Source organism: Aotus nancymaae, unplaced genomic scaffold, assembly GCF_030222135.1.
Source record: "Aotus nancymaae isolate 86718 unplaced genomic scaffold, 86718_ANA_hifiasm-v0.15.2.pri h1tg000004l, whole genome shotgun sequence".
Lineage (NCBI taxonomy): Eukaryota > Metazoa > Chordata > Mammalia > Primates > Aotidae > Aotus > Aotus nancymaae.
The window spans coordinates 2,624,285-2,649,786 of NW_026988415.1; the positions used below are offsets into that span (position 1 = coordinate 2,624,285).

Below are 25,502 nucleotides of genomic sequence, written 5' to 3' on the forward strand. Positions count from 1 at the left end.
CTACCAGTAAAGACAGCAGTAATAAAAGGGCAGACATCCCAGGATCATGAGGCTAACTGCACCAACCCCAAACATTCGCATCATCTGTTTAGGCTCTGTTGGTTTAATTACATCCTGTTACTTTTATGACTTAAGCAAGAGAAGTAAATCCAAGCTCTTTCATAAATTCTTTATTTAAAAAACTTATCAGTTAATAAAGTAAAATGAGGAGGTATTCTTACATGACAGGTGAATATCCTTGCTACTTTATAAGGAACAGGAGTTCATGAAATGTTCCTGAAAGACAACTGAAGGCTACACTTTCAATATGTATCCCTTAATGAAGCCTTAACAAAATGATCCCACTCTTTTTGTACAATCATTGATTATTATCATGCATACTATATATTTCTTCCTGTGGCCCTAAATAGGCTTTTTCCCTTGGCCATATGTTGTATATCCTAGAGCACTTGGGGAGCACATTAATCTGTGAACCGTTAACTTGGTAAATGAATAGCTTCTTGGTACTTAGATGGGAGACTGTCTGGGAATACCAGGTGCTGTAGGTTTACTTCCAAATTACAAAACATTAAATTAAACAAGGAATCAAGAATTCACAGGTGAAATAAGCATATTTTAGTGTTACATTCATTGAAAAATGCATTCTAATGTGATTGGGGAATTGTAAGTCACAGTTAAATTTTTTCCTCTTCAAGAACCAAATGTTGCTTCATACATAATATGAAGACCAAACTGATAAATGAATTATAAACAACATGTGACAGTGTTAAAATTGTAAAATTATATTCATGATCAGGTTTTAGTTTTCAGTATTAATACTACATGTTCAACAAAAAGCTGCAAATTGAATAGGGACTGTATTTACTTAAGATATTATTTTGCATGCATCCTTTTTGTAGTATTTGTTAGTGTTTCATCATATTAAATCCATGTAGCATAAGAGCAACTGGAAATACATCCCCACTATCCAAATGAAGGTAGCAACAACAGATGGTTCAGTTCTCAAAACTTTGTAAAGAAAAAAATATTCAGAACCTAATTTAAAAACTATAGAACAAGACTTGGTGTGGTGGCTCACACCTATAAATTCCAGCACTTTGGGAGGCCGACGGAGGAGAATTTCTGGAGCCTGAGAGTTTGAGACCACCCTGGGAAGCCTAGGGAAACCCTGTCTCTGTAAAAAATTCATTAGTCAGGCATGCTGGCACACAACTGTAGTCCCAACTACTCAGGGATCTTGAGCCCTGGAGGTCAAGGTTGCAGTGAGCTGTGATCACATCACCATTGCATTCCAGCTTGGGTGACAGAGTGAGGCACTACCTCAAAAATTACCCAATAAAACAAAGAAAAACTAATAAGCAGGCCTTCACAAGAAACATTCAAGTCTACTGCATACTGAGATGTCAAAGACAAGACAAATGGGAAGAATTCTACCCAGGAAGAAAAGCTGGGCAAGGAAAAGTAACCTAAGGCATGACCAACCGGTATCTTCTCTCAGCCACTGAGCATACCATAGAGCCTGGAACCTTTAGGATAAAACACAGAGAGTGACTAAAGCAAAAGAAAAGGTGAGACTAATTTTGAATTACCAAAATCACCATCTAAAGGCTAAGCAGAAACTGCTACTGAATAGAGTCGTGACCACCTCAGGACTTTGTAAGGAGCATTGATCTAGGGCTGGGAATCCCATTTTTTTTTTTTTGAGTGGTGCGACTACGAATATTTTATAATTTTTGAACATTTTCTAAATTTTCTATAGGAACAATAAAAATTATTTGTTCCTTTGTACATATTGTAGTTGTCTTATTCTTACTAACAGAGAAGTAGTGATGCTATTGCTTTCCTTTGTAGAAAATCAATCCCATCTTCTAGGATGTCTTCATCTTTGTTGCTATCATCCCATTTGATCAGTGATTTATTCTTGGTACTCTAGAATCTTGCCCAAATGCCAAATTAAGTATTAAGCTGGGAAATCCAAATGTGAACTTACGCCATTGTGATCTGTTTATTTAATTAAAAAAAATAGAAATAAATGAAAGAGGATAAAAACTTACCATCTTCTAATGGAGCAAAACATTTGAAGCTACCAGTCCCAGATGATGAAAAACAGCATTTCTGTCTCAAACATTCACTCTCATTAAGATCTTGCAGCTCATTACAAGCCTTTACCACCTGATTTTCCCTCAGAATGCAAGCTTTTAGAAACAAAAATTTAAGAAAGAGAATTCAGCATGGTTAATTAGCACTTTTCCTAATTAAATAATTACTGCAAGACAAGAAAAGCAAACATTTAATGGCATATACAACTAGTGATGAGTGCTAAAAGAAAATAAGAATTAAGCTAAAAGTTACCACTAAGTTATTTAACACCACATTTTCAAATCTAGAAAAACTGCAGAAAAATACAAGTTGTTAACAAATCATTGGTAAGGTAGTTTTAAAGGACAATAAATCATGAGCTGAGTGGTGGAGATACAAATATAACACAGAAGAAACTAAATAATAGCAGGTCAAATGACTTTAAAACACCCCTTGTTAAAACGATCCCACATGTATCCTCTGGTTTAACATTACTAAGCTACAGAAAGTCATTGAATGCATCAATGAGAATGAATGTAAGTAAAAATTAAGTACTTTGCTGCTAGTGACTAAAGTAAGTGATACACTGGTGTTGACCTACTTTTTGTGAACACTTATCATATTGGCACTACAATATATTTTAAGATTCTTTGTTTCAGCCTTACATTATGACTCCATAATTTTGAATAGGCAATGATTTATGGCATGAACACCAAGATTCATGCAACTTAATAAATTTGTACATACCTGAATCTAAAAGACTTGCAAGCTCAAATAGCTTATTTTCTAAAATATCCTGCTTTATAAGAGAAACAAAAAACTGAAAAGCATGATATCAGATTTTTATTCAAAAACCAAAACCTCCACAGTATGTCAATGTGTTAAGGCCAGAATAGATTCTGTTCAATCTCTTATACTATCAACAATTACAAACTTAAAAATAGTAACTGATGTTTTATAATCACTCTAAAACACTTCAACATCAGCAAAGAACAATATAATTGTTTTATGCAAATTTTAACCTCTTACTATATTTTATTACATTCCTCTTTTTGAAAGATTGGCAATTCCTGAAGCCAAGGTAAAAGTAATAATGTCTACCATTCTTTAGGCACCTATTTGGGCCAGGAACATTGCTTTACACGCTTTATTACTAATCTTAGCAACAAACTCCCAAACTGAGTTTTATAACCTCTGTTTTAAAAATAAGAAAATAAATGATCAAAGTAACTTATGCAAGATCACAAATTTAATGCACTACCAAGTGACCTAGATACTCATTTTCCAAACGTTTTAGACATGAGAGTTTATCCTACTTGTTGTTATATATTTTAAATAATCTGCTCTTCAATTCTCCTAGGCCCCGAGTGACTCTTCTCCCCAGATTAGATTGCATCTAGTGTTCAGTTCTGGGTGACTATTTTTAAGTTTGTAGAGACTAGACTACATGATCTCTAAGAACATGTTAATTTATACTTTAAGTGCATCTGATGAACTTTATGCTAGATATTAAAATTAATTTTCAGGCTCAAATTATTAAGAGATGTTGGTAATTTTAAAGAATCAAAAGGGTAGAACAATTGTTTTTGGTCAAGTTTAAGTATATAATTTTGTCCAAAGGGAGAAAGATCAGGTGATCTCTCAAGCTTCCCTGCCAGTGTGTCTCAAGGTTATCATTTTAATATGCAAGAGATGAATATTTTACAGATAATAGCCTAATGACAAAATAACGAACTTTTTTTTCATGCTTAAGTGGTAAGAGTGTTTGTTTTCAATTATGTGGGGGAGAAATAAATTGGTTAAAATATTTCATGTTTTATGAAGCTGTAATTATTCTCTCCAAAGAAGACAGTATGTACATTTTATAAATATTTAATCATTGTTTGAATCAACCTAGGTCAGATGTTTCTATTAAAATGCAAAAATTTTATTTTGTTGGACAAAATTGTTACTTCATATAATCAATTTTTATTTACTTTATTGCACCAGGTTGAAGAAATATTTGGGAAATGCAGATAACTTATCTGGACCAGTTTTAAAGGTGGTTTCAGTGTCTGTACAACATAGCTATTATGGGTAAGTATGTGACTATTTACATCTGTTATTTTCATAAGCTCTAAAGCTAAAATCATCATTAGTTGTTGTTTATTACTAACTTTGACACTCAAACCATTCTTTCAGCCTATACAACATAACACTTTCTCAGATTTCTTTTTTATTTACTCAATTTGACTATGGCAGTATTTTGAGTTTATTTAAGGAACTTGTTTATTTTGCTATTCTCATTGCTAGATGCCTATTTTAAACTTAATGAAACAAGTATAAAGAAACAAAGAGATTTATTCAAGGTCACTAAAGAATTCAGTGGTAAGGCCTGGAATTGAAGAATAGATCTAATTTTGTGCTTATAGAGTATATACAATTTTGTTAGAATAAATTTTGCATGATTTTTCATAAGAGCTTTTTCTTTGTAATTCACATATGCCAATTTATATGAAGCTTCTCCTTGAAAGGGCACCACATGTTATACAAAATGAAACGTGCTTATCTGTGGTTAGTAATTCTCAGGGGTCATCATGTGCTTGATAAACACATTATATACAGAATCACAAAAAGATGGTGGGACTTAAAACCTGAGCTTTCTATCATTAAAACAGATGGGAAAACATCTGGCATATTCCATAACATCAGTCACACAGTACCGTCACTAATGCCACAGAAGACATCAATTTCACAATACTGGGTCAGTGACTAAATTTCAGGTAATGCCATTCAGGTAAACTGTGAAAGATTTAGATATTTGTGAAGGAAAAGTATTTTATAAACAGTAACAAACATTTATGAAATGCCTTACGAATATTATCTCAGTTCATCCTCATAATTCTTTGTAGTAAATATCCTCATTTCAAAGATGAGAGCACAGACGTTCAGAGAGATTGTCTTGCCTAAGGCAAAGGGCAGAGCCAGGATTCAAACTCAGCTCTGTCCTACTCCAGTGCCAATACGTCACAGTGCTTCCTAAACATTTACTGTTTTCAAAACAAGAACATTAGAAGGGGGAAAAATCAAACAAGAACTTACTTGTTGGAAAGAAAAAATTCAGCAGAGCTTCCGATATGAAATCTTTTTCCAGAGATTGGCCACTAGCATCTTCATTGTTTTCCAGGCTATGTCCATTTGGAAATTCTTAAGAAGTAAAATGATTCATCTCAACATATAAAGCATTCATCACTTTCAATGACCCTTTAATAGTAATTACTTTTGCTTAAATTAATTATAGAAAGTCACATAGCTAATAGATATATTTTCATCTTATAACAGCTTAGGTATTATTAATAATCAGAATGCAATTTTGTTGTGAAACTCAAAAGTGTTAAATTTACAAATGCTTAAGCTATAGGCTGACACATCCTATTGTTGCGCTGTAAGCTGATTTACAATAGTAAACTTGCCTCTGACAAACGGCATTGACATTAAGAGGCCTAATCAATTGATGAACTGAAAACAGTATGTATTCTAACTAAAGCAGATCCCATCATAGAAATTCTTGGAAAATGTTAGCTTACATATATACTGATAAAAATCAAGGCCTTAGATACAGTAAATCCTTCCTTATCCTTCTTTCTCACTATTTTAAAGAACTGGCTTTAGTCTTATTTACACAATTCCCTCCTATGTAAGAGAAGAGGATAACACAGATTTGTTCATATCATTAAATATTTCCCAAAATTATCTTTAATAATGTCACGGAATTCCATTATATGGCTCTCTTATAGTTGAGTTAGCAATTTCCCCATAGGAAGACATTTAGGTTGTTTACAATTTATTGATGTTATAAAGAATACTGCAATGATTATCATTACATTATCATTAGCTTGCAATGGTTACGATTGAAGCTTTATATATTTGCAAATATTCACGAAAAATTACTTAAGATAAATTCTTAAGGCATGGTTCTTGATTATGTCCAAATTACCCTCCAGCATGGCTACCCCAAAATATACTTCTACCAGTAGTACAGGCAAGTGCCAGTTTTCTGACACCTCTCCATTCTTTGTTATTATTTGACAATTTGATGGCCAAAATAAAACAAAATATCTTTTGTTATAATTTGCAACTTTCATAATCAGCGAGCTTACATCTTTCATATTGTGTTGCATAATAGAAAACTCTTAATCTGCCACATATTTCAAATATTTTTTTCAATGTAATTGGTTATCCTTACATTTTTTATGGTGTTTGGTGAAGTTCAGAAGCTTAAAATTTTATATGTAATTAAATCTATCAATCTCTTCCTTTATTATCTTTACCTCTAGAAAGGCATTCTATACTCTAATACATCCTTCTAACATTTTCATGGTTGTACTTTTTATATTTAAATATTTAATACACCTGCAGTATATTTTGGAGTGTGTTATGGAGTAGGGATACATTTTTTCCAGCAGTCCTAAGGCCCTTTATTAAATCCATCCTTTTCTATTATACTTATGAAAACATCATCATACTCTAAATCCTTACACAGTCATAGATCTGCTTCTTGACTTTCTATTCTGTACCACTAATCTATCTATTCATGTGCCAATACCAATGTTACTATCTTTTTTTCTGAGATGGAGTCTCTCTCTATTGCCCAGGCTGGAGTGCAATGGCATGATCTCAGCTCACTGCAACCTCTGCCTCCCTGGTTCAAGCGATTCTTGTACCTCAGCCTCCCGAGTAGCTAAGATTATAGGCAAGCGCCATCACGCCCAGCTATTTTTTGTATTTTCAGTAGGGACAGGGATTTCACCATGTTTCCCAGTCTGGTCTCGAACTCCTGACCTCAGGTGATCCACCTGCCTCAGCCTCCGTGAGCCACCACACCCAGCCTATCTTATCTCATTATATGTTTTAATAACTGATCTGGTAGTCCTTTCATTGTCTCTGCTATCAAAGTTTTATTCTCGGCTCTGAGAATTTTTTAGATGAAGCTTAAAATCATTTGGTTGAGCCAAAAAAAATTCTAATAAGATTTTTATGGTGATTATGTTCACTTACTTATCATTCATCCAAAAATCATTTATTGTGTGTCCTATGTGCTAGGAATTTTTTCACCTAAGTAGTTTTGTTTCTCCATTCACGGAAGTATCTTTTTATGTCCCTGAATAAGGTTTATCATTGTATTCAGACAGGTCCTGTGTTTCTTATTACATTTATTCCCACATATCATAGATATTTTATTGTTTTGTGAATATAATCCATTTCACCTCATTTTGTAATGGATTGATGGTATGTAAGACAGCTATTGATTTTTTTTTTTTTAGACGAAGTCTCGCTCTTGTCCCCCAGGCTGGAGTGCAATGGCGCCATCTCGGCTCACTGCAACCTCTGCCTCCCGGGTTAAAGCGATTCTCCTGCCTCAGCCTCCGGAGTAGCTGGGATTACAGGCGCCTGCCACCACGCCTGGCCAATTTTTGTGTTTTTAGTAGAGACAGGGTTTCACCATGTTGACCAGGCTGGTCTCAAACTCTTGACCTCAGGTGCTCTGCCCACCTTGGCCTCTCAAACTGTTGGGATTACAGGTGTGAGCCACTGTGCCTGGCTCTATTGATTTTTAAACATGTATTTTCTTCCTGCCTTAGTTAACTCTCATTAGTTCTCATTGTTCTTCAGTTTCATTCCAGATAAACAATCATATTATCACTAAATATAGATGATTTTGTCTCCTTCACAATATTAACAGCTGAATTATTTTTCTTCTCTCATTGCATTGCCTAGAAATGTTTAAACTATGTTGATTAACAACTATAACAATGGGCATTCTTGAGTGTTTCCTGACTTTAATGGGAATGTGGTAGTATTTCATAATTAAGTATCATGTTGGCTGATGGGGTAAGATAGATACCCTTTATTGAATTAAGGATGTACTCCTCTAGTTGTAGTTCACTACAAATTTTCTGTTGCTGTTTTGTTTCATTTTTAATCAGGGATAGAAGTGGGATTGTATAAAATCCTTTTAATATTTACTGCCATGATGATATTTCCCCTGCCTATTAATTATTGAATATTAATATATTTGCCAATATTAAAATATTCTTGCATTCTTGAGCAAAATCCATAAGTGCTAATGCTTTATACAGGATTCACGATTCAACATTCCTAAATGAAGTGTATCTGCAGTTTTCTTTTGTGTGCTACATCTGTAAATTTTGGCATGAGGGTTATACCTGCTTCATAAAATAACCTAGGAAGCTTCCTGTCGTGTTTTCTCTAGACTAAAACAGATGAAACAATATGGGAATTATTTAATCCATTAAAGATTTGGGAAAACTCATCCATAAAAAGTCTGAGTCTATTTTTTGGAGAGGGGTAGTTCTTTATCTTTTACTTCCTCATGGTCACAGTTAATTTTGTTATTTTTATTTTGCTAGGAAATCATCCATTTGCAAAGCAATTATTAGCATGGAATCATAAGACTATTCACTTGTAATATTTAAATCACCTTTATATCAATGATAATATCTTCTTTCTCATTTTAATGAGAGCAACTTCCATACACATACATTTGAATGTGTACTCTCACATTGAACTCTATTATAAATGTTAAATCAAGCTAAATTATATTATGCAAATTCTCTGTATCTTTATTTTTTTTCCTGTCAAGGACTAAAAGATAAATATTAAAGTATCTCACCACAATTGTGGTTTTGACAATTTCTACTTAAATTTCTAGAACTATTTGTTTCATATATTCCAACACTGCATAAATATTCAATCATGACAATTTTATCTTCACTGTATATTACATCTTGACAATATTAAAAATAATCCATTTTTTCCTGCTTGTTTTCTACTAATGCTTACTCATTAATAACACCTATTATAGTCTACGTTTTGAGGATATATCAGTGAGAGAGTCAAAGATTCCTGCCCTCATGGAGCTTAGAAGGCTGTGGAGAAGACAAAAAAGAAGTCAACTAACAAATTAAATAATTACAAATTGTAATGAGTGCTATGAACAAAGTGGATATTGATACAGAATAAGGGAGGGGGGCTGATCTCTGTGAGGAGATGATATTTAAGCAGAAAAAAAGAAGGAATTATAAGTAGCTGGCTGCACAAAGGGCCTGGGAGAGTGATTCCAGCACGAGGACAATAAATGAGATTAACGTTGTCAGGCACACTTTGCCAGATCAGAGAGCCTGTCCTACATAACACGAGAAGGGAGCTACAGATGGAAGAGAACTTGACAAAACCTTTGTTCTATATTGCTGTTTGTTTGCTCAGTGCCCCCTTCCTCAATTTGCCGTCCTTCTTGCCATTTGATTCAGCACACCACCTGAAGTGCTGGCTGACAGTAGCACACTGAGGCCTGAGTCTCCATTCTAAGTTACATTCAGCAAGTTATGTGCTCTCTGGAGTTCCTCCAGAATATTGATCCCCCAACTTAGAGTCCCCAACTCAGAGTACCCCAGCCTCCAGCCCCTGCCACACAGGCTTGCCCTTGGCTCGACATGAAATGCAAGTTGCTGTGATTTCTCTCTGTCATGTTTTTATCTTTCATAGAACCCTCCAAGTTTCTGGCATATAGATGGCTCTCCAGGTTTTCACCTTTTATAGATCTTTTGGTCATTACAATGGGCATTTGAAATGAAAGAGTCAATTAAACATCTTAACTCAGATAAGCAACATCAGTGGCAGCCTCAACCACAAGTCTCGAACATATTTTAACCTGCCCTTCACCTCTGGTTTCTTCCATACTCTGAAAGACAATCAATTTTAAATTAATTTGGGCAGTATTTCTCAAAGTGTAGTCTATCGCTAGTAGTACAGAAGAATTTTAAGTGGAGCATAGATTAATATTTATGGATATGTTAACCTTTGCTATGAGTTTATTTGAAAGTGTAGAAGGAAAAAAAATGAGTGACATATCAAACCTACCATGACACCAAACACGGCTGACATCACTTGCCATGTGGCAAACCTTTATAAACTTTTATCCCTGTTCTTTCCTCCCTGGGACGATTGTCTCCTTTTCCACTTTAACACTCTTCAAAGTCTCCCATCAACCAGCACACAAGCGTTTTTCTCAGGTCTTCCTCTCTACCGTCTTTCCCCTCCTCCATTACTTTTCATATGCAGAATAATTTCATCCTCTTGGCCTCTAATTTGCATCTTTAAACTCATTAGCATGTTCAGCAAATAAAAGATTAGGAGTCAGTCTTTTAAATTGGTAGCAGAAAATAGTAAAGAACCAATTCTGTTTCCTTGTCACAAAGAATTTTTATTTTTTTAATTTCCCTATTACAAATAAAAGATTAAAAATCTAACTACATCTCAAGGAAAAGAAACACCAGACTCAGTGCAGACAGAGGGTTTCATCCATATGTGACTTGCTCAGTCAAACAGGGCCCTGCACTTGGGAAGCTCCATGCTTGGTTTAATGTTTTGCTATCATCATCTTGAAATCCACAAATTTTGAATGAGAGATCTTGTATTTTCATTTTACAAATTATGTTGCTACCCCCTACTCTGGTGGGAGGTCTTACAGATGAGGAACTGAATGACAGGGTGAGGAGACAGAAAGAACAGTGGCTAACTGTATCAGTTTCTAAAGGATTTTCCTGGGGCTTCAAGTTGAAGGTCTGTCTATGCCACTGTCTTCCTGTGTGTTGGCCTCAAACAGACCTGAATTTGCATCTTGGCTCTGCCACATGCTAGTTGGTAAACTTGAGCATGTCAGTAAACTTCTCGTTGCCTCAGTTTACTGATCTGCAAAATGGTGATATTTATTTTGAAGTGTTATAAGGACTAAATGAAGTCACATGTGAAGTGCTTAGTACAATGCAAAACAATAGTTTGTTATATGTCTTTCATTATTTTTATTGCTTACAATTTTAAATTTAATATCATTACTTTGTTTTCAGGATATCTATTTTTACTAATAACTTTCTTAATAGCAAATATGGTCAGCTTTCCATTTATAACTATGGTACACTTCCCTTTTTAAATAAATAAATTAATGTAAAACAGTAAGGTAGCTTAAAAGAAAATACGAATGGCTGGTAGCATTACGATAACCAAGCATTTTGACTGAGCAAGAGAAATGCCCTCCTAGTGAAATTTCTTCATTTTTTCAACAAGATAACTGAAGCTTAAAGAGGTAAAATGACTCATCAAAGATCATACAGCAAGTTAGTGTGAAAAATCACGGCAACCTAGATCTAATGCCTAGCTTAGGGCTCCTAGCTTGAAATGAGTGAGCAGAAGAAATGCTTACCTAGTGAAATTTCGTCATTTTTTCAACAAGATAGCTGAAGCCTTAAGAGGTAAAATGACTCATCAAAGGTCACACAGCAAGTTAGTGTGAAGAATGAGGGCAACCGAGATCTCCTGATTCCTAGCTTAGGGCTCCTCCAACTACACCACATGCACACAGGGTTAAAGCAAAAGCAAGCCTCCTGATCAATTAGGTACATGGCAGGCAGCCAAGTGTTCTACCTCATTCACTCCCCAAGGATACCAGATAAATGAAGTATTTTAATATAATGAAACAGAAACTAGTTACTGGGATTTGTCCATGGAGCTAAGGCAATTTGAAAATATTACCTACTAGTCCATCTTTATTTCTCATGTTTTAAATTTCCCTGAAAAGGATGAGCAATTAGGACTGACTGAATATACAGAGAATTGGTGGAATCAAATTTCCAGTCCCCAATTTGCTTCCCTCCTCATCCTGTAGCCACTGGTCTGTATGTCTTCTGCATAAATATAACCTGAAAGGCATTGTGGCTTGGGAATGGAAATGACAACACAAACTGGAGGTATATCCCAGAGTTATCTCAGGTCACTCAACTTCAATTCCTCTCAGTAGCATTAAATCTAAGAGAACTCAGTAGGGTCCATTTAGAAATGAGAAACAGAATTTTAATTTCAGGACCACATGTTTTGCTTTCGCCATAATTTTACAGGGCCATGGGCAATTATTTTCCCTTCTGATGTATATTAGTTTTCTAGGGCTGTTGTAACAACATACCATAAACTGGGTGGCTTAAAACAGAAATTTGTTATCTCACAGCTCTGGAGGTTAAAAGTCTAAAATCAAGGTCTTAGTAGGGCTGGGATTCTGAGGATTGTGAGGAAAGGCCTCTCGTTGGCTTGTAGATTGAAATGGTCTTTCCTCTATGGATATCTGTCTCTGTGTCCAAGTTCCCCCTTTTTATAAGGACATCATTCATATTGGATTAAAATACACTCCAGATGACCTCATTTTAACTTGATTATCTCTATGAAGACCTTATCTCCAAATAAGATCACAAATAAGGTATTGGGGTTAAAATTGCAACTGTTTTTGTTGAGGGGACACAATTCAACCCATAACTTAGTACATTTTGTTACGTTAATTAAGTGAAACAATTTTAAATGCAAATTATATTTAATTCATACAGTCACATATTACCTCCTGAGAATCTGGGAAATCTAACAATATAAAGAATGAATCATGGATTATTTTAGGAGAAAACATGTTAGACCTATAATGGAAAAAGTCCTCCTGGAAATAAAGAAATCACACTGAATAGACAGTATTCTTTTTTTGTGGGATTTCTACTCAAAATAGAAATAGAAAATGAAGAACTCACCAACTAAGAAAAAATATACAATTTATAGTTTTGTTTTTCAGCTTACGTTTTTAGAGGCTACAAAGACTTTCAGTATTGTACTATTACAAATTCAGTAATTCCGAAATACTTTGGTGTTTTAGATAAATAGTAGAAATAAACATGAATAATTTGTAGTAATATTATGATTTATAAATGATCATTAAAAATATCTTAAAATGTTTTCAAAGAACAAAAATCATATTTCCTAACTTATTTCAAATAATTGATAAAAATCAGCATGTACTTTATTGAACTTCAAATTTCACCCCTCACAAAACCTATAAACCCATGTAGTTGTGACATAGTGTACAGAAGTCTCTACTGTTTTTAGTTGTGATGCCATTGCCCAATCTGTGCCTCCCTCTTTGACTGTGGGTGGACCTTGGTTGAGAAGATGGAAAACCTCTAGGGAGAGCAGAGAGAAAGAAGCTATTGGAATTACAGGTGGGGATGGTGGAAGTCTTTGGGCTTGGGTCTGGAGCTTGAAGGCAGGAGACTGTGGGAAATCTAAGGCCTTTGTGCAGATGAGAACATAAAATACCTTTGTGATGGGGTTGGGAGAAAAGGCAGGTCATTGTGGGTTATACTGAGAAAGCTGTTTTGAGAAAACCATCTGAGACTTAGGGAGGTATGGGAAGGAAAGAAGGTTGTGGGGAAAGGAAAAGCAGTTCAGGTTGGGAGAATATGAAGGCAGAGGGAAAGACTTTGAGTGAGGCAAGTGAGGCAGCAAGACCATTAAGTAGAAGGAAGAAAAGAAGGCATTTGGGAAAGAAGTAGAAAGTACCTTTTGGTGGTGAAGGAAGGAAAACCTGAGTGGGGAGAAGAACTTTTGGAGAGCTGAAAGTAGGCTTCTGAGAGGGAGTGAGTGAAGGCCCTGAAGGAGGGTACATAAAGAAGTAAGGGGAGGAATTTGAGGGAGGGATGGAAGGCCTTAATGAAGGTAGGTTAGAGAGGGAAGGGATGATAGAAGATAAAAGAAGGGAGGTAAGGCACTGAAGACTTTGAGAGGAGAAAAAGGCTCTGTGAGATAAGGAATGAAAAACTTTTGAGACAAGGCCTGTGGAGCAAGCAAAGGAAAGTCATTGTGGGGAGAGGTGAGAAATGAAAGGACCCTGACTGAAGGACAAGGAAAACTTCTGGAACGGTGATGAAGGAGGGAGGCACTTGTGATGGCAAGTGAAGGAGGGAAGTTTTTTGGGAAGGGAAGTGAGGAAGTTAGGGTTTTGTGAGGGGACTTGAGGGAAGGAGGCCTTTGAGCAGGGAGGTGAAGGAGGGAAGTCAATTGTGAGGGTAAAGAAAGCAGGAAAGGCAACTATTAAAGATGAGTTCTTTGTGAGGGGAGGTGAAAAAGGTTAGAGCTTTGCGCGGGGAGAGCATGGAAAGATGATTTTGGTAGTAGAGGAGAAGAAGGAGGGCATACTTTTGTGAGGAGAGATAAGGGAGGTCAGAACTATATAAGCAAAGCTGAGGCAGGGAATGTACTGGTGAGAGAAGAAAGGACTATGACAAGGAGATGAAGGAGGTTATTACTTCATGAGGGAGGTGAGAAGAGAAAGGCTCTTGTGAGAGGAGATAAGGAAGGAAGGTCTTTGCGAAGGAAGACGTGGGGGGCAAGGAATTTTAGTGAAGAGCCGAAGAATTAAAGGCCTTCATAAACGAGGTGAGAAAAGGAAGGATTTTGCCAGAAGAAGTGTGGTAGGAGGCCTTTATTGAAAGATAAAGGAAGGCATTTGTGAGTGAACATGAAGGAGGGTGGGAACTCTGTGATAGGAGGTGAGTAAAGAAAGGCCTTCATTAAGGGAAAGTGAGCAAGGAAAAACTTTTGCGAAGGGAGGTGATTGAGGAAATTTGAGTAGTGAAGTAAGGGAGGTTAGCAAGTGAGGTTAGGGGTGGAAGAGCTTTAAGAGGGAGATGATGGAGGCTAGTACTTTGAGTGGTGCAGGGAAGAAGGTTAGCCCCATGCAACGAAGTTACTGAAAAGAAGGCCTTGGGAGAGATGAGGGAGGAAAGCCATCCATGAGAGAAAGTCGTTTCTGAAAGGAGGGAAAGGAAATCTAGTACTTTGTGAAGAGAGGTTAAAGAGGGAAGACCTTTCAAAGAATACCTGTAACAAGTAAAGAGATTGAAACACTAATCAAAACCTCCCTTACAATAGAGAAATTATAGTTAACAATAATTTGTTTTATATTTCAAAACAGCTAGAAGAGAAGAATTAGAAAGTTCCCAACACAAAAATAAATTTTTGAGGTAATGGATACCCCTATTACCTGGATTTGATCACTACACATTGTATATACATATTAAAATATCACATGTACCCCAAAAATATATACAACTATGACATATCGATATAAAAATACAAAAACAGGGGGATCTGCTGGCAAGATGGCTGAACAGGAAAACCTCCGGCCTGCAGCTCCCAGCAAGACCAATGCAGAAGGCGAGTAATTCCTTCATTTCCAACTGAGGTAGCCCGTTCATCTCACTGGGACTGGTTAGGCAGTGGTGCAGCCTACAGAGGGCGTGCAGAAGCAGGGTAGGGCATCTTCTTACCCAGGAAGTGCAAGGAGCAGGGGGCCTCCCTTTCCCAGCCAAGGGAAACTGTGAGGGACTGTGATTTCCAGCCCAGATACTACACTTTCCCCACGGTTTTTGCAATCCACAGACAAGAGATTCCCTCGTGTGCCTACACCACCAGGGCCCAGGGTTTCAAGCACAAAACTGGCGGTTGCTTGGGCAGACACCAAGCTAGTTGCAGTTTTTTTCTTACCCCGTGGCACCTGGACCGCCAGCAAGACAGAACCGTTCACTCCCCCAGAAAGGAGGCTGAAGCCAGGGAGCCAAGTGGTCTTGCTCAGCGCATCCCACTCCCACAGAGAACAGCACGCTAAGAATCAGTAGCTTGAAATTCTCTGCTGACAGCACAGAGGCTGAAGTTGACCTGAGATGATTGAGCTTGGTGTGGGGAGGGGCGTCTGACATTCCTGAGGCTTAAGTAGGTGGCTTTCCCCTGACTGTGCTAAGGACTGGGTGGAATTCAGCACAGTGCAGCAAAGCAGTTGTGGCCAGACCGCCTCTCTAGATTCCTCTTCACTGGGCAGGGCATCTCTGAAGGAAAGGCAGCAGGCCCAGTCAGTGGCTTATACATATAACTCCTATCTCACTGGGACAGAGCACCTAGGGGAAGGGGTGGCTGTAGTGCCGCTTCAGCAGACTTAGACATTCCTGCCTGCTGGCTCTGAAGAGAGCAGTGGATCCTGACAAGGAGGGTTCTACAAGCACAGCACTCGAGCTCTGCTAAGGGACAGACTGACTCCTCAAGTCAGTCCCTGACCCCCGTGCCTCCTGACTGAGAGAGACCTCTCAATAGGGGTTGACAGATACCTCATACAGGAGAGCTCTGGCTGGCATCAGGCCAGTGCCCCTCTGAGAGGAAGCTTCCAGAGGAAGGAGCAAGAAGCAATCTTCGCTGTTCTGCAGCCTCCACTGGTGATACCCAGGAAAATAGCATCTGGAGTGGACCTCCAGCAAACTGCAGTAGACTTGCAGAAGAGGATCCTGACTATTAGAAAAAAAAACTAATGAAAGTGAGAGGGAGAATGGAACCAAGTTAAAAAACACACTTCAGGATATTACCCAGGAGAAGGTCCCCAACCTAACAAGACAGGCCAACATTCAAATTCAGGAAATACAGAGAACAGCACTAAGATACTCCTCAAGAAGAGCAACCCCAAGAGAATCATCAGATTCTCCAAGGTTGAAATGAAGAAAAAAATGATAAGGGCCACAAGAGAGAAAAGTCAGGTTACCTACAAAGGGAAGTCCATCAGACTAACAGCACATCTCTCTGCAGAAACCCTACAAGCCAGAAGATGCTGGGGGCCAATATTCAACATTCTTAAATAAAAGAATTTTCAACCTAGAGTTTTATATTGACCCAAACTAAGCTTCATAAGTGAAGGTGAAATAAAATCCTTTACAGACAAGCAAATGTTGAGGGATTTTGTAAACACCAGTCCTGCCTTACAAGATTTCCTGAAGGAAGCACTAAATATGTTAAGAAAATACTGGTACCAGCAACTGCAAAAACACACCAAAATATAAAGACCAATGACACTATGAAGAAACTGTATCAACTATTGTGCAAAATAAACAGCTAGCTTCATGATGACATGATCAAATTCACACATAATAATATTAACCTTAAATGTAAATAGGCTAAATGCCCCAATTAAAAGACACAGACTGGCAAATTGGATTAAGAGTCAAGACCCATCAGTGTGCTGTATTCAGGAGACTCATCTCAAGTGCAAAGACACATATAGGCTCAAAATAAGAGGATAAGGAATATTTACCAAGCAAATGGAAAGCAAAAAGAAGCAGGGGTTGCAATCCTAGTCTATGATAAAACAGACTTTAAACCAACAAAGATCAAAAAAGACAAAGAAGGGCATTATGTAAGGGTAAAGGGAATCAATGCAAAAAGAAGAGCTAACTATCCTAAATATATATCAGCCAATATAGGAGCACCCATATTTACAAAACAAATTCTTAGAGACCTACAAAGAGTCCTAGACTTCCACAAAATAATAGTGGGAAACTTTAACACCCCACTGTCAATATCAGACAGATATACAAGACAGAAGACTAACAAGAATATTCAGAACTTGAACTCAGCTCTTGACAAAGCAGACCGAATAGATATCTACAGAACTCTCCGCCTCAAATCAACAGAATATACATTCATCTTAGCACCACATACCACTTATTCTAAAATCGACCACATAATTGGAAGTAAAACATTCCTCAGCAAATGCAAAAGAACAGAAATCATAACAAATAGCCTCTCAGACTACACTATAATCAAATTACAACTCAGGATTAAGAAACTCACTCAAAACCGTGCAAATACATGGAAATTGAGCAACTTGCTCCTGAATGACTACTGGGTAAATAACAAAATTAAGGCAGAAATAATTAATTTCTTTGTAATCAATGAGAACAAAGAGATAATGTACCAGAATCTCTGGGACACAGCTAAATCAGTGTTTAGAGGGAAATTTATAGCACTAAATGCCCACATCAGAAAGCAGGAAAGATCTAAAATCGACACTCCAATATCACAATTAAAAGAACTAGAGAACCAAAGAGAAAAAAAATTTTAAAGCTAGCAGAAGATGAGAAATAACAGAGATCAGAGCAGAACTGAAAGACATAGAGACACAAAAAAACCCTTCAAAAAAATCAATGAATCCAGGAGCTGGTTTTTTGAAAAGATTAACAAAATAGATAGACTGCTTGCCAGACTAATAAAGAAGAAAAGAGAGAAGAATCAAATAGATAAAATAAAAAATAATAAAGAGGGTATCACCACTGATCTCACAGAAATACAAACTACAATCAGAGAATACTATAAACACCTCTATGTGAATAAACTAGAAAATCTATAAGAAATAGATAAATTCCAGGACACATACGCCCTCCCAAGGCTAAACCAGGAAGAAGTCGAATTCCTGAATAGACAAATAACAAGCTCTGAAATTGAGGCAGTAATTAATAGCCTACCAACCAAAAAAAAAAAAAAAGCCCAGGACAATACAGATCCACAGCCAAATTTTACCAGAGGCACAAAGGGGAGCTGGTACCATTCCTTCTGAAACTATTCTAAACAGTAGAAAAAGAGGGACTCCTGCCTAACTCATTTTATGAGACCAGCATCATCCTGATTCCAAAACCTGTCAGAGATACAACAAAAAAAGAGACAATTTCAGGTACATATCCCTCATGAACATCGATGCAAAAATCCTCAATAAAATGCTGGCAATCCAAATCCAGCAGCTCATCAAAAAGCTTACCCACCATGATCAAGTCGGCTTCATCCCAGGGATGCAAGGCTAGTTCAACATTCGCAAATCAATAAACATAATCCATCACATAAACAGAACCAATGATAAAAACCACATGATTATTATCTCAATAGATGCAGAAAATGCCATTGATAAAATTAAACACCACTTCATGTTAAAAACTCTCAATAAACTAGGTATTGATGGAACATATCTCAAAATAATAAGAGCTATTTGTGACAAACCCATAGCCAATATCATACTGAATGGGCAAAAGCTGGAAGCATTCCCTTTGAAAACCAGCACAAGACAAGGATGCCCTCTCTCACCACTCCTATTCAACATAGTATTGGAAGCTCTAGCCAGGGCATCAGGCAAGAGAAAGAAATAAAGGGTAGTCAAATAGGAAGAGAGGAAGTCAAATTGTCTCTGCTTGCAGATGACATGACTGTATATTTAGAAAACCCCATCATCTCAGCCCAAAAGCTCCTTAACCTGATAAACAACTTCAGCAAAGTCTCAGGATACAAAATCAATGTGCAAAAATCACAAGCATTCCTGTACATGAATAATAGACAAACAGAGAACCAAATCATGAGTGAACTCCCATTCACAATTGCTACAAAGAGAACAATACCTAGGAATACAACTTACCAGGGATGTGAAGGACCTCTTCAAGAACTACAAACCACTGCTCAAGGAAACAAGAGAAAACACAAACAAATGGAAAAATATTCCATGCTCATGGACAGGAAGAATCAATATCGTGAAAATGGCCATACTGCCCAAAGTAATTTATAGATTCAATGGTATTCCCATCAAGCTACCATTGGATTTCCTCACAGAATTAGAAAAAACTACTTTTAAATTACATATGGAACCAAAAAAGAGCCTGTATACCCAAGACAATCCTAAGCATAAAGAACAAAGCTGGAGACATCATGCTTGTGACTTTGAGCTATACTATAAGGCTACTGTAACCAAAACAACATTGTACTGGTACAAAAACAGATATCTAGACCAATAGAACAGAACAGAGGCCTCAGAAATAATGCCATACGTCTACAACCATCTGATCATTGACAAACCTGACAAAAACAAGTAATAGGGAAAGGATTCCCAATTTAATAAGTGGTGTTGGGAAAACTGGCTAGCCATATGCAGAAAACTAAAACTGGACGACTTCCCTACACCTTATACAAAAATTAACTCAAGATGGAGTAAAGACTTAAACCTAAGACCTAAACCCATAAAAACCCTAAAAGAAAACCTAGGCAGTACCATCCAGGACATAGGCATGAGCAAGGACTTCATGACTAAAACACAAAAAGCAATGGCAACGAAAGCCAAAATTGACAAATGGGATCTAATTAAACTAAAGAGCTTCTGCACAGCAAAAGAAACTATCATCAGAGTGAACAGGAAGCCTACAGAATGGGAGAAAATTTTGCAATCTATCCATCTGACAAAGGGCTAATATCCAGATTCTACGAGGAACTTACACAAATTTACAAGAAAAAAACAAACAAGCACATCAAAGAGTGGGCGAAGGATATGAACAGACACTTCTCAAAAGAAGACATTTAATATGCAATCAAAAAAACATGAAAAAATGCTCATCATCACTGGTCACTAGAGAAATGCAAATCAAAACCACAATGAGATACCATCTCATGCCAGTTAAAATGGCAATCATTTAAATGTCAGAAAACAACAAAAGCTGGAGAGAATGTGGAGAAATAGGAACACTTTGACACTGCTGGTGGGAATGCAAATTAGTTCAACCATTGTGGAAGACAGTGTGGCCATTCCTCAAGGATCTAGAACCAGAAACACCATTTGACCCAGCAATCCCATTACTGGTTATGTACCCAAAGGATTATAAATCATTCTATTATAAAGACACATGCACACATATGTTTATTGCAGCACTGTTCACAATAGCAAAGACTTGGAACCAACCTAAATGCCCATCAATGATAGACCAGATAAAGAAAATGTGTCACATATACACCACGGAATACTATGAAGCCATAAAAGAGGATGAGTTCGTGTCCTTTGCAGGGACATGCATGAAGCTGGAAACCATCATTCTCAGCAAACTAACACAAGAGCAGAAAACCAAACACCACGTGTTCTCACTCATAAGTGGGAGTTGAACAATGAGAACACATGGACACAGGGAGGGGAATATCACACATCCGGGCCTGTTGAGGGGTGAGGGCTAAGGGAGAGATACCATTAGGAGAAATAGCTAATGTAGATGACAGGTTGATGGGTGCAGCAAACCACCACGGCACATGTATACCTATGTAACAAACCTGCATGTTCTGCACATGCACCCCAGAACTTCAAGTATATATATATATATATATATTTTTTTTTTTTTTTTTTTTTTGAGACGGAGTTTCGCTCTTGTTACCCAGGCTGGAGTGCAATGGTGCGATCTTGGCTCACCGCAACCTCCGCCTCCTGGGTTCAGGCAATTCTCCTGCCTCAGTCTCCTGAGTAGCTGGGATTACAGGCACGTGCCACCATGCCCAGCTAATTTTTTGTATTTTTAGTAGAGACGGGGTTTCACCATGTTGACCAGGATGGTCTCGATCTCTTGACCTCGTGATCCACCCGCCTTGGCCTCCCAAAGTGCTGGGATTACAGGCATGAGCTACCGCGCCCAGCCCTCAAGTATATATTTTTTAAAAAGTCTGGAAACAGCAGATGCTGGTAAGAATGAGAAGAAACAAATGCTTTTTCACTGTTGGTGGAAGTGCAAATTAGTTCAACCATTGTGGAAGACAGTGTGGCAATTTCTCAAGGATCTAGAACCAGAAATATCTTTTGACCCAGCAATCCCATTACTGTGCATATACCCAAAGGAGTATAAATCATAATACTACAAAGAGACATGCACACGAATGTTTACTGCAGCACTATTTACAATAGCAAAGACTTGGAACCAATCCAAATGCCCATCAATGATAGACTAGATAAAGAAAATGTGGCACATATACACCATGGAATATTATGCAGCCATAAAAAAGGATAAGTTCATGTCCTTTGCAGGGATATGGATGAAACTGGAAACCATCATTCTTATCAAACTAACACAGGGACAGAAAACCAAACATGTTCTTACTCATAAGCGGGAGTTTAACAATGAGAACACATAGACACAGGGAGGGGAACATCACACACAGGGGCCTGTCAGGGGATGGGGGTGAAGGGAAGGGAGGGCATTAGGACAAATATCTAATGCATGCGGGGCTTAAAACCTAGATGTCAGCTTGAGAGGTGCAGCAAACCGCCATGGCACATGTATACCTATGTAACAAACCTGCAGATCCAGCAGATGTATCCCAGAGCTTAAAGTAAAAAACAATAATAATAATTCAAAAATAAAATGTTGAAACAAAAAGAAGTCTAGGAGCAGATCGCTTCACTGGTGATTTCTACCAAAAACTTAGAGAAGAATTAACATCTATGTTTCTCAAAATCTTCTGAAAATAGAAGAGGAAGAAAACTTAACTGATTCTAGGAGTTCAGTATTAACCTGATCCCAAGGACAAAGACACCCCAAGAAAACTTCAGATCAATATCACTCATGAATATAGATAGAAAATTCTCCTACAAAATAGTAGCAAATCAAATGGAAAATAGTAGCAAACCAAGTATTACAAGGATTATATGCAATGAAGTGGGGTTCATCCCACTAATATAAAGACAGTTCAACATAAGAAAATCATTTAACGTAAAACACAAAGGGAAACAATCTGATATCTCAATTGATGCATAAAAAGCATATTACAAAATCTAAAACCCTGTCATGAAAAAAATCACTCAGCAAACTATGAACAGAATGAATCTTCCTCAACATGATGAAAAGCTGATGTACAGCTAACATTATAATCAATGTGGAAAAACTGAAAGCTTCCCCTAAAACACGAATGCCTGCTTTCATCACTGCTATTCAATATTGTACTGGAACTTTTAGCAAGGGCAATCAGACAATAAGAACTAAGTGGCATCCAAACTGGAAAGTAAAAAGAAAAATCTCTCTATTTACAGATAACATGATTCTATATCTAGAATATCCAAAAAGTCCACAGAAAACTTACTAGAGCTCATAAATAAATCTAGCAATTTTATGGTGTACAAGATCAACAGGTATAAATCAGCTGTGCTTCTATATACCACCAACAAACAATTTGAAAAGAAAAAGACAACCATTCCATTTCCAATAGCATCCAAAAGAATAAAATATCTAAAAATAAATTTAACCAAGGGAGTTAAAGACTTGTACACTGACAACTACAAAACATTACTGAAATAAATTAAAGAAGACATGAATAAATGGAAAGACATTTCATGGTCATAGACTGGAATACTTAATATTGTTAAGACGGCAATACTTCCCAAAGTAATCTACAGACAGATTCAATACCAACTCTATCAACATTCCAATGGCTTTTTTCCAGAAATGGAAAAGCTGACTCTCAAATTTATACAGACTTGTAAGGAGCCAGGAATACTCAAAACAATATGGATAAAAAGAACAAAATGAAGGACTCACACATTCCAACTTCTAAGCTTGCTACAAAGCTGCAGTAATCAAAAGAATATGATACTGGCATAGGGATAGACACATAGACCAGAATAGAATTGAGAGTCCAGAACTAAACCTGTAAATCTATAACCAACTGATTTTTGACGGGGCTGCCAAGACCACTCAATTGAGGAAAAAATTGTCTCTTCAACAAGTGGTGCTGGGACAAGTGGTTATCCATATGGAAAATAATGAAGTTGGACCCTTAACATACACCATTTGCAAAAGCCAACTCAAAATGGATCAACAATGTGAATATAAGAGTTAAAACCATAAAACTCTTAGAAGCAAACATGGAAGAAATCTTCATGACCTTGGATTTGGCAATGGATCCTTAGATAAGACTCAAAAACACAAGCAACTAAAGATGAAATAGAGAAATTGAACTTTCTCAAAATTAAAAACATTTTTACATCAAAGGACATTATCAAGAAAGTGAAAAGACTACCCACAGAATGGGAGGGAACATTTGCAAATCATGTATCTGATAAGGGTCCAGTATCCAGAAAATATAAAGAATTCTTAAAGGTCAAGAACAAAACCAAAAACAAACCGATTAAAAATGGTCAAAGAATTTGAAAAGACATTTCTCTAAAGATGTACAAATGGCCAACAAGCATATAAAAACATACTCAATGTCATTAGGCATAAAGAAAATATAAATCAAAACCATAATGAGATACTATTTCACACCCACTATGATGGCTATAATTTTTAAAAAGGGCAACAGATAACAGGTATTGGTGAAATTGAAGTCCTCAAACATTGTTTGTGGAGATGTAAAATGGTTCAATCAGTTCCTAAAACAATGTGGGACTTCCTCAAAAAGATCAAAGGAGTTCCCATATGACCCAGCAATTCTACTCCCAGAGAATTCAAAACAAGTCTACAAAAGAACTTGTACACAAATGCTCGTAGCAGTATTGTTCATAATAGGCCCAAAGTGAAAACAACCAAAATTTGGTAAATTTCAGAAACTAGATTAAAATGTACTATATCCCTACAATGGAATGCTAATCAGCCATAAAAAGGAATGAAGTACCATTATGGACTGGGGAATTGGCAGTAACTGGTTCATGGGTGTGGGTTTTAATTTGGTGTGGTGGAACCACATAGGAGTGACAGTTGCACATTTACATGAACTAAATCCCTTTAATTGTTCACTATAAAAGTTAATTTTATGTTATGTAAATATAACCTCAATTTTTTTTTTTTTCTTTTTGAGATGAAGTCTCACTCCGTTACCAGGCTGGAGTGCAGTGGCGCGATCTCGGCTCACTGTAACCTCTGCCTCCCGGATTCAAGTGATACTTCTGCCTCAGCCTCCCCAGTAGCTGGGATTACAGGCGCGGTGCCACCATGCCCAATTAATTTTTCTATTTTTAGTAGAGATGGAGTTTCACCATGTTGGCCAGGCTGGTCTTGGACTCCTGACCTCCAGTGATCCTCCTGCCTCGGCCTCCCAAAGTGCTGGGATTACAGGTGTGAGCCACAGCGCCTGGTCCTCAATTTTTAAAAACGGGGCTACAAGGGAGGTTAGTATTTTGTGAGGGGAAGTAAGTAAGGGAAGGCTTTTGTTAGGGGAAGTTGGGGAGGGAAGGTCTTCCAGAAGTGAGTTTAGGCGGGAAAGACTTCCTGCCGCCCAGGCGTAAGAGAGCAGGTCTTTATGAAGGGAGGCGAGAGAGGGCAGGACTTTGTAAGGAGGACTGCTGAGGATAGGGCCATAAAGGCTTTCGGGAGGAGAGAGGACAGGAGGGGGCAGGAAAGCCTTTGGTTGGTGCCCACACGTCGCCACACCCCACCCCTCCCCATCCCCCAGTCCCTCAGTCCCCCAGCATTTCCCTGACTGGCCGGGAGCCAGCACTCACCACTCACCGGAGTACAAGTAGTAGCCCACCAACAGCAGGATGCAGATGGACAGCATGAGCAGCCAGAGGCGTTTGTTGAGCCACATGTTTGTCAGGGAGCGGTGAGTCTTCGCCCAGAAGCCATGCAGAGATGCCCGCCATCCTGGCCTAGGCCTGTTATCCATTGCAGCCTCAACCCCGGGAAACTTGCTCTTGGGATACGACCCGCTTGCCGACGCCTCAGAAACTGCCATCTTTAAGCGAACCACATTCACGGCCAGGATCTTTGACCTATTCCTCCGCTTCGCTTGCCTCCGATGTGACGGCATGGCTCCGGATACAGCCTTGCTGAGAGAGATACCGCCTTGCTGAGAGAGACGCCGCCTCACTGTCCAACGGTCTGTGACCCATAAGCTTCCGGGGCAGTCCGTGACCCCGAAGTTCCGGTGCAGCCCGTGACCCAGTAACTCGGGGGCAGTGACGTTTG

The 25,502-nt window shown here is 37.8% G+C and overlaps 1 protein-coding gene across 1 annotated transcript; it reads right to left on the minus strand.

Annotated features, from left to right (window-relative positions):
- FMR1NB (FMR1 neighbor) lies at nt 1–25,344 on the minus strand. The gene is made up of 4 exons (XM_012467085.1): nt 25,044–25,344; nt 5,161–5,265; nt 2,055–2,195; nt 1–95 (listed from the first exon to the last, which is right to left on the minus strand). The coding sequence occupies exons 1-4, from the start codon at nt 25,342–25,344 to the stop codon at nt 1–3; spliced, it is 642 nt and encodes a 213-aa protein (XP_012322508.1).
- Nucleotides 25,345–25,502: the final 158 nt, after the last annotated feature.